The following is a 15,557-nucleotide window of genomic DNA, read 5'->3' as shown; positions in this document are numbered from 1 at the left end:
ACAGAAAGACAGCATGAGCAGGGGAGGGTCAGAGAGAGAGGGAGATACAGACTCTGAAACAGGCTCCAGGATCTGAGCTGGCAGTCAGCACAGAGCCCAACGCGGGGCTCGAACCCACGAACCGCGAGATCGTGACCTAAGCGAAAGTTGGACGCTTAACCGACTAAGCCACCCAGGCGCCCCTATATGATTTTATAAAATGAGATTAGGAATTTTCTTTTTTTAAATATGTTTTTTAATGTTTATTTTTGAGAGAGAGTGTGAATGGGGGAGGGACAGAGAGAGAGAGGGAGACACAGAATCTGAAGCAGGCTCCAGGCTCTGAGCTGTCAGCAGAGCCTGACATGAGGCTTGAACCCACGAACTATGAGATCATGACCTAAGCTAAAGTCGGATGACCGACTAAGCCACTCAGGTGCCCCGAGATTAGGAATTTTCTTAGAATAATTTTACCCACATCCAAAAGACTTTGATATTAGGATTTTCATTATAAACATTTTCTAGATAGTCTGTGTTGGAAGTTTTAATTGCTTTAAGTCAAAATTGTTTAGGTGTGAATTATAAAATTTATTGCATGGGGCGATCAATCAACTTATTACAATTTTGGGGAAATATTGTGATTTTCTTGAGTCATGGTATATTGTTATAATGTTCCATGGCTTGATAAGAAGGCACATTGCCTGTAAGAAGGCACATTGCCCGCAAGTTCAACATGAGTCTATCAGACGGGGGTGGAATGTAGAGGAAGGGTTGTTTATTTTAAATAGCGTGATTAGAGGAAGGCCTATTAGATACATTGACAGACTGGAATGAAGTGAGGAAGCAATAGGAGCAAAAGCCTTGATAAGTTATCTTAAGTTTGATTTAATTGAAAGATGTAAACTCAGGTCTAGTTCTGTATTTAACCTGTTCTATATTTCTACTTCAATGATACTAATTCAGAGCACACCTATTTGCATAGTTAGTACTAATATCGTACTTGACCACAAGGCAGTCGTAAACACAAATACCTATTATCGAAATATTTCAGTTACCATTATGATACAAAATTAAAACTTCTCATAGTACTCTTGAGCCCCTGAGGATATGGGCATGTTTCCACAGAAGACCCAGTTTGCGAACTACTATCCTTACCCATTGTTCTTTAGACTTTCCCATTTCACTCTCAAGGGAAGAGGTAGAGAGAGAAACAATGGGATTCTTCTTGTTGAATTCATGTTAGAATTAAGGTTTTGTTGATGAGTGAACTAGAGTGAAGGCATTTGGTCTTTTTCTTGGCTGCTTGTGTCCCCCAAGCCTTATCCCTCCAAATTGTGAGATACATGGAAGAGCTTTCAGAATTTTATCTGCTTAATTTTCTAAACTACTTCTACTACCACCACTACTACTATTGCCCATTCTATAAGAAATCCACATGGATTCCCAGCATTTTCTTTCATTTTGGTTAAAATTGTTCTGTGTCTACTTAGTACTTCTTCAAATGCATGAGCTTAGGACACTCATGTAGTAACAGCATTGATGGTATATTCTTCCAATTTCTTCCTGTCTGTGTTCTTTACTTTGTGTTTGGAGAATGGACTTCCAATAATCCTGTACTTGTACAACTGTTTTCTCAGAAGTCAACTTTTCTCATTTTTATTGAATGGTTAAGAGAGCCTTTTCCAGGGCACCTTGGTGGCTCAGTCAGTTAAGCGTCTGTCTTCAACTGAGGTCATGATCTCACAGTTTGTGGGTTCAAGGCCCGCATCAGGATCTCTGTTATCAACACGGAGCCCTCTTCTGATCCTCTGTCTCCCTGTCGCTCTGCCCCTCTCCTGTTGGTGTACTCTCTCTCTCTCAAAAATAAAAATAAACGTTAAAAAAAAGAAAAAGACTTTTCCTACAAGTCATGTGGTAGAATAACTTCATTTTAATTTAAAACTAACAGCTAATTATATTTTTTAATCACTTGATAGGTTGGAATCCGAGGTACTGATATAGTTGTGCTTGGAGTAGAAAAGAAATCTGTTGCCAAGCTTCAGGATGAAAGAACTGTAAGGAAAATTTGTGCCCTTGATGACCACGTTTGCATGGCCTTTGCAGGTATTTATGGACCTACAGTAACAATAGAGTATCTTAGTGTTGTAAGGTAATACAGTTGCGCCCCCCACCCCACAGCTGTCGTGCTATATTTACACAACATACACAGATATACCCCATTTCTTAATTTGATGCAAACAGCATACCCTATCTTTTCTGGAAAATCACACCTCTAAAACATGGATTTCTAATAATTAGCTTTGATAAAACATAAATGTTAAACAAGACATATTATAGTACCTCAATTATGAGCTTAAGTAACTGTTTTCTTTTTAAACTTTTTATTTTTAAATTATAGATACTCAGGAAGTCCTAAAACAACACAGGGAAGTTTCCTTTACTGAGTTTCCCCCAACAGTAACATCTTCAAAAACCAACAAATTGAGATTGTTACAAGCCACAGAGTTTATATAAACAGTTTTACTTGCACTCATTTGCATGTTTACGTGTGTGTGTGTTTGTAGTTTTATGAGACTTAGCAAGTGTGTAAGTTCATGTAACCATCACCACAATCAAGGTCCCCAGCTCTTCCTCAGCACAAGGCCACCGCATGCTAGTCTTCCTCATCTCTAGCCTCTGGCAACATGAACCTTCTCTTCTCCATGTCTATAATTTTGTCCTTTTGAGAATGTTACATGAATAGAATTCTGATTATAATCATTTCATCTTGGCCTTTCTCATTCAGCATAATTCCCCTACAGTTCATCCAAGTTGCCGCATATGTCAGTAGTCACTTGCTTTTTATTGCTGAATAGTTTTCCATGATATGGATGTACCACACTTTGTAAACAACTCACTGGTTGAAGGACATTTGGATTATTTCTAGCTTTTGCCTCTTACAGAGAAAGCTGGTGAACATTTGTGTACCAGGTCTTGCATGAACCTGGGTTTTCCTTTTTTGCAATAAATGTTCAAGAGCACAATTCCTGGATCATATGGTAATGCATGCTTAGTTTTATAAAAAAAATGACAAGTGGTTTTCCAGAGTAGCTGAACTATTTTACATTCTTACTGGCAGTTTATGAACAATTCATTTTCTCTGCATCCTCAGCAGCCTTTGTTTTTTTTACTTTAAATTTTAGACATTTTTATAAGTGTGTAGTGATATATCATTGCGGGTTTAATTTGCATTTGACTGATGGCTAATGATGTTGAACATAATTTTCCTGTGCTTAGTTGCTATAGGGATATAGCAAACAAGGCGTGTTTCTTGTCATGTGTGCTTGCGCACGCACCCATTTTCTTTCTTTTTTTGTTTGAAATAAGACTTTAGTGTGCACAAAGTAAGTTCACGTTAGTGACAGAGAGAGGAAGGAGGGTGAGGAGGTCCCAGGAAGCCCGGGAAAAATGAGTGTGGAGACAGAAGCCATGGGGCAGAGGAGATAGCTGGGAGAGCAGAGGGGTGGGCCAGGCAGGGAGAGGCCGCCTCTGTTGCCTGGTGGGGGTCAGGGGCAGTGTGGAGGCAGGCTCTTGCTTCATCGCACTGGTCCTCCTCTGGCCTCTGTTCTTCACTTCCTCCTGTTCCCTGGGCCCTATTCTCTTCCTTCTAGAGCCTGGGGCCAGCCCTGCCCTGCTCTTTAGTCTCTCCAGGGGCTTAAGTACAAGGCCTGCGGCCGGCAGTGGGCCGGCAGTGGGCCAGCAGCACCTTCCAGCGGGTGTAGGTCTGGGCAGCCAGGTCCTTGAGTCTGGTCGGGTGTATGGCCTGGGGCCCCTCCCGGCTGCGGGTGCTGATGTGGCCGTCCAGCTGCATGCACGGCTGCTGCAGCTCTCCCCACGGGTGTGGAGGAACGTCCGGGCAGCTGACCACCACGCCAGCCAGTGTCAGGAGGCTGGGGCACAGGGAGCGGATCTTATGGTCTAGTTCGGCGCTGGCCTTTTGCTGTTGCTCCTGGCAGGTGGCAAGGTCTCGGAGCCCAGGTACTGCCGGAGGGATGACGGCCTCGTGAGGCTCAGGAGCTGGCTGAGCAAAGACAACTGGGCCTACTCTGGCCAGAGAGGGACTGTCTCTTGCTGGCCTAGCATCTGGGCAACAACCACAAGGCTGAGCTGGCTTTGAAGCTGCCTGCTCTGGGAGGTCAGAAGGGACCGCGCAGGCACCCGCGGGTCGTGGCGGTAATCGGACACCTTGCTCAGGGAGCCGCATGGCTGCTGGAGCTTCCCTGGCTGCTTCCAGGTGTCCTGGAGCAGTGGGAGCAGAGACTGTTAGAGGCTGGGCTTGGGCAGCAGGCGTAGCTCACGTCCAGGCTGACTTAGCACTGCGGCTCTGTCGGGCCCAAGAGGTCCCCGGCTGGGCTGGAGCACACAGTGTCAGGAAGTTATGGATGTAGCACAGCCTAATGTCCAAGGGAGTCTCTGGGGGAGTGTCTTGCTGCTCACGTCAGCTCAGGCTACTGCCACTTTCTTTTTAGTGATATTTTAAAAGTTTATTATTTTATTTTGAGAGAGAGAAAGCAGGGGAAGGGCAGAGAGAGAGCACGAGAGAGACCCCTAAGCAGGGTCCACACTGTCAGCACAGCGCCCAATGCAGGGCTTGATCTCACAGTTGATGAGATCATGACCTGAGCCGAGATTAAGAGTCAGATGTTTAACCAATTGAGCCACCCAAGTGCCCCATGGCCACTCTCACTTTTAGGCACTCTCCCACTGTACCAGCAGGGCCCCTGCAGGCCCAGAGCAGGGCTGTGAGCTCCCAGGATGTGAAATGCCTTCATGACCCCCTGCAGCAAGGGGGCACCACCAGTGCTTGTCTCCATCAGACTGATGGAAGAGTCCGTCTATGCTGAGATCCCAAAGGAGGCCAAAGACTCCTGAAGAAGTTTCTGAAGACTACATCAGCAGCTGGAAGAGCCACTGGAGCAGGAGCACCAGGTAGTCAGGAGTGTGCAGGTAGAGGCTGCACAGGAAGGAGAGCTGCTGGGTCAGCGGGCAGCTGAGGAACCCTTCCAGATGGCTACGTGGCTTCAGGTGTAAACAACCCAGGATGCAACACAAGGGGTAACACCTGGGTAGAAACAGTCTGTCCGGGACGTACTGGTAGGATGACCTGCAGTGACATGAAGAACCTCTACATCAGCATCCTGTGCTCAAGTGTGGCAGGCATTTCATCTTCTTCCAGATCCAGGGAGTCAAGGTCGGGACAGTTGTGCAGAAGCAGCTCGTCTTGCCCCTGCTCTAGGGCCTGTTCCTCCCGCTCCTGCACTAAGTGACCTAAGCTATTGATGTAGCTCACGTGGGTCCGCCAGGCCCCAGAGGTGAACTAGAGTAAGGTGTCGACATCACCATTGGAGCTAGAGTCTTTGGGCTTGGGCTGCCATGTTCAAGAACAGCTGCTCCAGTGAGGCCAGGCTTCCCTGGAGGTCTGAGTCCTGGGGTCTTGCTCTAACTCCTCACACAGTTGGTGGGCCCATGTCCTCAAGCTCTAAGGCCCTGCCATGGCCATGCATCTTTGAGCTGGGGTGCCCCCTGCCAGCCTACAGTACCCTCAGGTTCAGGAACTTGACAGGCAGTGGGTTTCAGTCATTGGGGAACATATCCCCAGCACCTTGGGCTTCTTTGACAATTTGAGACTCGGAGCTGAGGTGGGACTGCAGCAATGCCGGGTAGGGTAGAGGAGTCTCTGGTACAGTGGGGGTCAAGCAGCCGCCCTTCAGGTTGGGCATCACAGCAGCTGTCTGGACCCCTTCTCTCTGAGGAAGGGCTAGTGGTGTCTTCTGGGGCCTGGCCATCTGCCAACAGCTGGACATTTTGTCCTTCAGGGCCACCAGGGCCTCCCCATGCCCCCAGTGTTGCATGGGCAGATCGCAGCTGGGCAGGCAACAGCTGTCCAGCACTCGGGCACATGCAGACGGCCCCACGTACCCATTTTCTGATGATGCTTTTTCAAGCCAGTATTTTATATTGAAGTTTAAAAACTTTATTGAGCAAAAAAATAGCCTTTATCTTTCTCTCTTAAAAAGTAATCATCTTGGGGCACGTGGGTGGCTCAGTCAGTTAAGCATCCAGCTCTTGATTTTGGTCCAGGTCATAATCTTGAGGTTCATGGGATCAAGTTTCACGTGGCAGAACTCACTTGGGATTCTCTCTCTCCCTCTTTCTACCCCTCTCTCTCAAAATAAATAAAAATTTAAAAAAGAGTAACAAACACCCCTTTCTCTCAAAATAAATAAATAAAAATTTAAAAAAGAGTAACAAACACCTTTAAAAACAGTCATCTTGCTACAAAACAAGTTTTGATAAATTTTTAAAAGATTGAAATCAGGGGCTCCTGGGTGGCTCAGTTGGTTAAGCATCCGACTTCGACTCAGGTCATGATCTCACAGTTTGTGGGTTCGAGTCCTGTGTCGAGCTTTGTGCTGACAGCTAGCTCAGAGCCTGGAGCCTGTTCAGATTCTGTATCTCCCTCTCTCTCTGACCCTCCGCTGCTCGCGCTGTCTCTCTCTCTCTCAGAAATAAATAAAACATTAAAAAAATTTTAAAGTTTGAAATCATACAAAGTATCATTTCTAGTCAAAATAAAACAAGAAATCAACAGCAGAAGGAAAGCTGAAAAAATCCACACATGGGTGGGAATTAAACAATACAGTTGACCCTTAAATGATACAGGTCCACTTATAGGTGGGTTTTTTTTTTTACAGAGATTATTGTTTGTAATACAATATATAGAGTATTGTAAATATATTTTATTTATGATTTTCTTTCTTATATTTTCTTTTTTTAAATTTTTTTTCAGTGTTTTATTTATTTCTAGGAGAGAGAGACAGCGTGAGCAGGGGAGGGTCAGAGAGAGAGGGAGACACAGAATCTGAAACAGGCTCCAGGCTCTGAGCTAGCTGAGAGCACAGAGCCCGATGTGGGGCTCGAACCCACTAACCACGAGATCATGACCTAAGTGAAAGTTGGACGCTTAACCGACTAAGCCACCCAGGCGCCCCTTCTTTCTTATATTTTCTTAACCTTTTCTTTTCTCTAGCTTACTGTGTTGTAAGAATACAATATATAATACATCTAACCTACAAAATGTATGTTAATTGGTTATGTTATCAATAAAGGTTTCTGGCAACAGTAGACTCTTAGTAGTTAAGTTTGTTGAGGAGTCAAAAGTTATGTGTGGATTTCACTTGGTGGGGTACAGTTGGTATCCTAACACTCACATTGTTCAAGAGTCAACTGTACTTCTAAAAAACCCATTGGCCAAAGAAGAAATCACAAGAGAAATTAGAAAATATCTTCAGACAAATGAAAATGAAAATACAGCGTATCAAATTTATGGAATGCAGCAAAAGCAGTGCTAAGAAGAAAATGTGTGGCTCTAACTGCTTACTTTAAACAAACAAAAAGATTTCAATTCAGCAACCTATTCTTAGAACTAGAACTTTAAGAACTAGAAAAAGAACAAACCTAAGGCTACCACCAGGAAGGAAATAATAAAAGAATATAAGGAAAATGAAAGATTATAAGAAAAAAAGATATATAAAACAGAATAGGAAAACAAGAGAGAAAAATCAATAAACCCAATACTTGGTTCTTTGAAAAGATCAGTACTATTGACAGACCATTAGCTAGGTAGACTAAGAATAAAAGAAGTTTTAACTAAAAATAGAAATGAAAAAGAGAACATTACTAATAGTTTTATGGAAATAAAAAGGATTATCATAGAATACTGTGAACGATCATATACCAACAAATGAGATAATCTAGAAGAAATTGACACTTTCCTGAAACATACAAATTACCTGAAGTGACTCAAGATGAAATAGAAAATCTCAACAGATGTATACGCGTCAGTGGTCAAAAATCTCCCAATTAAAAAAATCAAAACAAAAAAACATGACCAGATGGTTTCCCTGGTAAATTCTATCAAATATTAAAAAAGATTTAATACCAGTCACTCTCAAACTCCTCCAAAAAATTCAAGAAGAAAGAATACTTCCAAACTCATTCTATGAGGCCAGCATTACCATGATACCAAAACCAGACAAAGACACTACCAGAAAACTATAGACCATTATGTCTTATAAATATTGATGTAAAAATTCTCACCAAACTACTAGCGAACCAAATTCAGCAAATTAAGAGTCTTATATGCCATAACCAAGTGGGATTTATTCCTGGAATGCTAGGATAGTTTAACACTTGAAAATCAATCAATGTAACATACCACCGTAACAAAATGAAGGGAAAAACTACATGATTGTCTCAATTGATTCAGAAAAAGCAGTCGACAAAATTCAGTACCCATTCATGATGAAAACACTCAACAAAATAGGAATAGAAGGAGAAGACCTCAACATAATAAGGGCCATTTATTAAACACTCACTGCAAACATCATACCCAGTTACAAAAGACTGAAAAGCTTTTCCTCTAGGATCAGGAATAAGTCAAGGATGCTTGTTTTTGCCATTTCTATTTAACATAATAATGAAAGTCCTAGGGTGAGCAATTAGGCAAGAAAACAAAGGCATCTAGATTGGAAAGGAAAAAATAAAATTAGCTTTGTTTATGGATGACATGATTTTGTATATAGAAAATCCTAAGGATTAAAAAAAAATACAACACTGTCAGAAGTAATAATTAAATTGAAAAAAGTTGCAGGAAACAATGTCAACACACACAAAAATTAGTTGCATATCTATATACTGACCATGAACAATATGAAAAGGAAATTAAGAGATAATTCTATTTACAATAGTACCAAAAATAATAAAATACTTAGAAATAAATTTAACCAAGGAGGCAAAAGACTTGTACACTGCAAACTATAAAACATTGCTGAGGGGCACCTGGGTGGCTCAGTAGGTTAAGCATCCGACTTCGGCTCAGGTCATGATCTCACAGTTCGTGGGTTCGAGCCCCGCATCAGGCTCTGTGCTGACAGCTAGCTCAGAGCCTGGAGCTTGTTTCAGATTCTGTATCTCCCTCTCTCTCTGACCCTCTCCTGCTCATGCTGTATCTCTCTCTCTCTCTCGGAAACAAATAAAACATTAAAAAAAACATTTTTAATAAATAAAACATTACTGAAAGAAATTTAAGAAGACGCAAATAAGTGGAAAGACATCCCATGATCATGGATTAGAAGATTAATATTGTTAAGGTATCAGTACTACCCAAAGCAATCATTTGGTATATCCCTAACAAATTTCCAATGATTTTTTTTTTTCAGAAACAGAAAAAAACTAAAATTTATATGGAATCTTGAAACAGTCTTGAAAAATGACAGACCTGGACAACTCATGCTTCCTGATTTCAAAACTTGCTACAAGCTAAAATAATCAAAACACTGCAGTACTAACATCAAGTTGGTCATATAGGGGCTCCTGGATGACTCAGTGCTTTAAGCATCTGACTCTTGATTTCAGCTCATGTTGTAATCTCAAGGTTCAAAAGCCCTGAGAATGATCTCTCTCTCTCTCTCTCTCTCTCTCTCTCTCTCTGCCCCCCTCAAATAAGTAAACCTTAAAAAAAAGGGACATATCGACCAATAGAATATAATGGAGAGCCCAGAAATAATCCTCATATACATGACCAAATGATTTTTTTTTTGACAGGATTGCCAAGACCATTTAATGGGTAAAAGACAGTCTTTTCAACAAATGGTACTGGGGAAACTGAATATCTACATGTAAAAAAAAAAAGTAGAGCCTTACCTAACATTGTATATAAAAATTAACCCAAAGTGAATTAACTAAGCATAAAACCTAAAGCTTTAAAACTCAGAAAAATACATAGAAAAGTTTTGTGAGATTGGATTTGACAGTGATTTTTTTGGATTAAAAAAATGTAAATTGGACTACCTCAAAATTGAAACTTGTAATGCATCAAAGGACAAAGTCAACAGAGTGAAAAGGCAGTCTATGAAATGGGAGAAAATATCTGCAAAATTGTATATCTGATAAAGGATCGATAATCAGAATATATAAAGAATGCTTAGAACACAACAACAAAGAAGCAGACACCCCAATTCAAAAATAAGCAAAGAACTTAAAAGATATGTCTCCAAAGAAGACATATGAATGGCCAATAAACACATGAAACAATGTTCAACATCACTAATTATTAGAGAAAATGCAAATCAAAACCACAATGAATCACCACTTCACATCCATTAGGATGGCTATTATAAAAATAATAATAATAATAGTAATAGTAAAGATTAACAAGAATGTGGAGAATCCCTTGTGCACTGTTGGTGAAAATGTAAAATGGTGTAGTCACTATTGAAAACAATATGGCAGTTTCATAAAAAAGTAAACATTGAATTATTGTGTGATCCAGCCATTTCACTTCTCGGTATGTATCTCAAAGAATTTAGAGCAGGGACTCAAACAGATATTGTATACCCACATTTATAGCAGTATTAATCACAGTAGCTAAAAGATGGAAACAACCCAGGTGTCTATCAGTGGATGAATCGGTAAACATGATGTGCTATATACATATAGTGAAATATGATTCAGCCCTAAGAAAGAAGGAAATTCTGAAACATACAGCATGGAGGAATCTTGAAGACCATATAGTAAGTGAAATAAGCAGTCATAATAGGACTATGTGATTCCACTTATATGAGAATACTAGACTAGTCAAATTCCTAGACACAGAGAATAAAATGGTGGTTGCCAGGATCTGTGGAGGAGGGGGAATGGCATGTTATTTCATGGGCTTAGAGTTTCAGTTTGAGAAGATAAAAAATTTCTAGAGATGGGTGGTGATGATTTCCCAACACTGTAAATATTCCACTGAACTATAAACTTAGAAATAGTTAAAATGGTAAATTTTATGATATGTATTTTACTACAAGAAATCGTCTTAGTTTAAAAGATATGGAATGCTTTAACTTCTGGTGTGCATAATTTTCTGACTCTAATATAAAAATAATTTTAATATGAATTTGACTTTTTAGCAGAGTGAAATAGCATTTAGTATAATTCTCCCCCCACATGTTAATTGATCTTTGCAGTTGGAAAATAGCTAAATGTCTATTGTTGGGAAGTAGTATAATTAGCCATGGCATATCCAAGCAGTTGCTTAAAAGTACAGGCTCTGGAACCATACCTGCTGGATTCTTAGCCAAACTCCACTACCCACTACATCTATAACTGTGGGCAAGGTACTTAGCTATTGCTTCTTGCCTCAGTTTAGTCTTCTTTTTGTTTTTTAATGTTTACTCATTTTTGAGAGAGAGACAGAGCTTGAGCAGGAGAGAGACAGAGAGAGAAGGAGACACAGACACTGAGGCAGGCTCCAGGCTCTGAGCTGTCAGCACAGAGCCCAAAATGGGGCTCGAATCCATGAACTATGAGATCATGACCTGAGCTGAAGTCAGACGCTTAACTTACTGAGCCACCTAGGCATCCCAGTTTAGTCTTCTTTAACATGAGGTGAAGGATAGTGTGTACTTTATTGTAATTTATTACAAGAATTAAATAAATTAATGCATAAAAAATTAGAACAAAGTCTGGCATATATTACTATTATCACACTACAATTACTACTACTACCATGTTATCATTCTTATTTAGTAGCAGTTAAAAAAGGAGGCCACAGGATCTAGACATATTGACATGGGAAAGTATCCACAATATATGTTAGTGATATTGGGTTACTGAATGATACATATAATTTGTATGGTAGCTTTTATTCCCACTGTTGGAATATGTTGTGTTGGAGTATGTCAGAAAAAAAAAATAGCTTCATCTTGAAAAAAAAACCCACATTCTTTTGTCAATGTTGTTGTTATGTTGTACTTTTAATGTTTATAAAACAGCCCTTATGAAGAAAAAAAATTAAAGAATTTGAAAAAATAATTCATGTACCATGTAGAATTCCATTTAAAAATAGAAATTTTACATTGTGATAGTATCTTCAAGATAAAATTGTGGTGCAAATTTAAAAGCACTAGACACAGGACTTAATTCTCCTAGAGATTGCTTATTTATAGAGACAGTAAAATTGCAGGGGTTTTTTAAGTATTTATTTAAATTCCAATTAGCAGGGGCACCTGGATAGTTCAGTCAGTTGAGTGTCCAAGTATCCAACTCTTGATTTTGGCTCAGGTCATGACCTCACAGTCATGGGATAGAGCCTGGCATTGGGCTCCTCACTAAGCATGGGGCCTGCTTAACATTCTCTCCCTCTGCCCCTCTCCCCCACTCACACACTCTCTCTCTAAAGTAAAAGATAAAAATAAAAAATTCTAGTTAGTTAACATACAGTGTAATATTAGTTTCAGGTGTACAGTACAGTGATTCAGCACTTCCTAACAACACCAGTGCTCATCACAAGTGCACTCCTTAATCCCCATCACCTATTTAACGTATATTCCACCCACCTCCCCTCTGGTAACCATCACTTTGATCCCTATAATTAAGAGTCTTGTTCTTGGTTTGCTCTTTTTTTCCTCCCTTTGGTCATTTGTTTCATTTCTTAAATTCCACATATAAGTGAAATCATATGGTATTAGTCTTTCTCTGACTGTCTTATTTCACTTAGCATAATCTCTAGCTCTATACATGTTGTTGCAAATGGCAAGATTGTGTTCTCTTTATGGCTGAGTTATATTCTATTGTATATATATACACCACATCTTTTTAACAGATTTTTTTTAATGTTTCTTTTTGAGAAAGAGACAGAGTGTGTGTGAGTCTGGGAAGAGAGGGAGACACAGAATCCAAAGCAGGCTCAAGTCTCTGAGCTATCAGCACAGCTGTCAGCCTGACGGGGGCTCAAACTCATGAACCATGAGATCATGACCTGACCCGAAGTCAGATGCTTAACTGACTGAGCCATGCACGTGCTCCCCCCCACATCTTCTGTATACATTCTTCAATCAGTGGACACTTGGGCTGTTTCCATAATTTCGCTATTGTAGATAATGCTGCTATAAACATTGGAGTTCATGTATCCTTTTGAATTAGTATTTTTGTATTCTTTGGGTACATAGTATGATTGCTGGATTGTAGAACAGTGGTATTTTTAACTTTTTAAGGAACTGCCATACTGTTTTCCAGAGTGGCTGCACTAGTTTGCATTCCCAATAACAGTGTAAGAGGGTTCCTTTTTCTCCACATCCTCACCAACACCTGTTGTTTCTTCTCTTAATTTTAGCCATTCTGACAGGTGATATCTCATTATAGTTTTGATTTGAATTTCCCTGATGATGAGTGATGTTAAGCATCTTTTCATGTGTCTGTTGGTCATCTGTCTTTGAAAAAATGTCTCTTTATGTCTTCTGCCCATTTTTAAATTGAATCGTTTTGTTTTTTGGTGTTGTTTTAGAAGTTCTTTACATATTTTAGATACTAACCCTTTATCAGATGTGTCACATCTTCTCCCATCCATAGGGAGAACAAATCATGTTAAAATGTCAATTCTACCATGGAATGCAAGCCCTATCAAAATACCAACAGCATTTTTCACAGAAGCTAGAACAAACAATTCCAAAATTTGTATGGAACCACAAAAGACCCTGAATAGCCAAAGCAGCCTTGAAAAAGAAAAGCAAAGTGGGGGGCATCCCAATTCTGGACTTCAAGTTATATTACAAAGCTGTAGTCATCAAAACAGTATGGTACTGGCACAATAATAGATACATGGATCAATGGAACAAAATAGAAAACCCAGAAATGAAACCACAACTATATGTTAATATCCAATGGAAAAGACAGTCTCTTCAACAAATGATGTTGGGAAAACTGGATAACAACATGCAAAAGACTGAAACTGGACCACTTTCTTATGCCATACATAAGAGTAAATTCAAAAGGGATTAAGGCCCTAACTGTGAGACATGAAATCATAACTCTCCTAAAAGAGAGCATAGTAATTTCTTTGACATCAGCCTTAGCACCTTCTTTTCAGATAAGTCTCCTGAGGCAAGGAAAACCACAACAATAATAAACTATTGGGACTTTATTAAAATAAAAACCTTTTGCACAGTGAAAGAAACAATCAGCAAACTAAAAGATAACCCATAGAATGTGAAATTGCAGTTTTCAATTGTATCTTTAAATAAAATGTGTTCTCTTTTCCTAGCCATTCAGTATTGATTCGTGTAACTTGCTATTTCTTATGTTAAAATAAATAACTGTATTACTCATATAGTTTGGCATATGTATTACTAAGTTTTTTCTTGTGTCAGTTATGTCACTGTTTCCTAGATATACTTCTATGGTTCTGTGGTTTTGGATAATATTTACATTGTAAAGGGGAAGTAACTTAGAAATCTCTCATCACATTTTATAATTGAACAAAGCTTTTAATCCATAAAATAGGCAAAGTCAATCTCTTCCCATTTCTTTTTCTTATATAACATTTTACAAATTTGTTTTAACTTTTTAAGTGAACTTTACCCCAACATGGGGCTTGAACTCATGACTCCATGATCAAGAGTTGCATGCTCTACTGACTGAGTCAGCCAGGTGCCCCGCATCTTTTTTTTTTTTTTTTTAATGGAGACCACTCCATACCATGTATGTGAAAACCCAATAGAGAAATCGATTTATAGATTTTTAACATTTTAAAAATAAGCTCTATGCCCAATGTGGTTCTTGAACTCACCACCCCAAGATCAAGAGTCACATGCTCTACCGATTAAGCCAGCCAGCCACCTCTCTCATATAACATTTACAAAGCGAATTGGTTTCTCCTTTAACTATCTGATTAAAATTTGCACCCTACCCATGAGGGTTAAGGTGATTCTCAGTGGTTTATTGTGACAGGTTCTTCATTGTTGACTACTATTATCTATCTTCAGGGACTGACAATTAATCCAGGCTTGTAGACACAGAATTTGAAATAGTAGGAAGTGGAACATGAATTTGTGAAGTGCAAAAGACTGATGGTTATGTGAGAAATGACAGTTTCAGAGATTTTGTGAATGCATTTTCTGGGCAGTATGGTATTAAGAGAGTGGGGAAAGAAACAGGCCATGTGAAGGTCAAATGCCAAAAGTCTTTAATAGAAATGTTTGCAGGGAAGGCGGTTAAGAAAGCAGACAAGCAAGGAGACCCTGAGCAATCTTATGCCTGAAACACAGCTCGATCAATACCAAGCCATTTTGAAATTGGCTAGGAAATTGTTCTGATGACTAACACAACAATCTGCATAACTTTAGCCACAGAACTCAGTAGATATGCAATGCAGAGAGGTGAACTGGGGGAGGGAAAAGCCTCGGAGAATGGGGAGCTCTTTTTGTAGAGAGAGGACAGAGAAAGAGAAAGGGGGGAAAGTGCGGCACATTGGAACATTGGAATCATGCAAGAAGAGCACTCTCTCGCAAGTAGCTGGAGAGAAAGAGAGAGAGTGAAAACACTCTCAGGGGACTGAATAAGAAATTTGTTCCCCAAAACCATTTATAGGAGGAAAGGAGAGGGTTTCAATACCACCAGGATTCTATGAACAGTAGAGCACAGAGTCTTAAGTTTCAGAGGTCAGTGCCTGGCAGTGCTCTGGTGAGGAAGCAAGGCAAATCTCCAGAAATAGG

General features: G+C 39.9%; 1 protein-coding gene and 1 pseudogene across 1 annotated transcript in view; one reads left to right on the top strand and one right to left on the bottom strand.

Annotated features, from left to right (window-relative positions):
• PSMA8 (proteasome 20S subunit alpha 8) overlaps window positions 1-15,557 on the top strand; it is a 50,027-nt gene that overhangs the window by 13,297 nt on the left and 21,173 nt on the right. The window contains exon 2 of the mRNA XM_039218013.1: window positions 1,956-2,082. Coding sequence (XP_039073944.1) covers window positions 1,956-2,082 — 127 coding nt within the window. The remainder of the gene's footprint in view (window positions 1-1,955; window positions 2,083-15,557) is intronic.
• LOC120220582 lies at window positions 3,657-5,486 on the bottom strand (annotated as a pseudogene).

Source organism: Hyaena hyaena, unplaced genomic scaffold (genome assembly GCF_003009895.1).
Source record: "Hyaena hyaena isolate Hyena2069 unplaced genomic scaffold, ASM300989v1 scaffold_14, whole genome shotgun sequence".
NCBI classification, from domain to species: domain Eukaryota; kingdom Metazoa; phylum Chordata; class Mammalia; order Carnivora; family Hyaenidae; genus Hyaena; species Hyaena hyaena.
The sequence above is the reverse complement of the archived record's forward strand: the minus strand, read 5'-3'. Positions and strand labels throughout refer to the sequence as shown.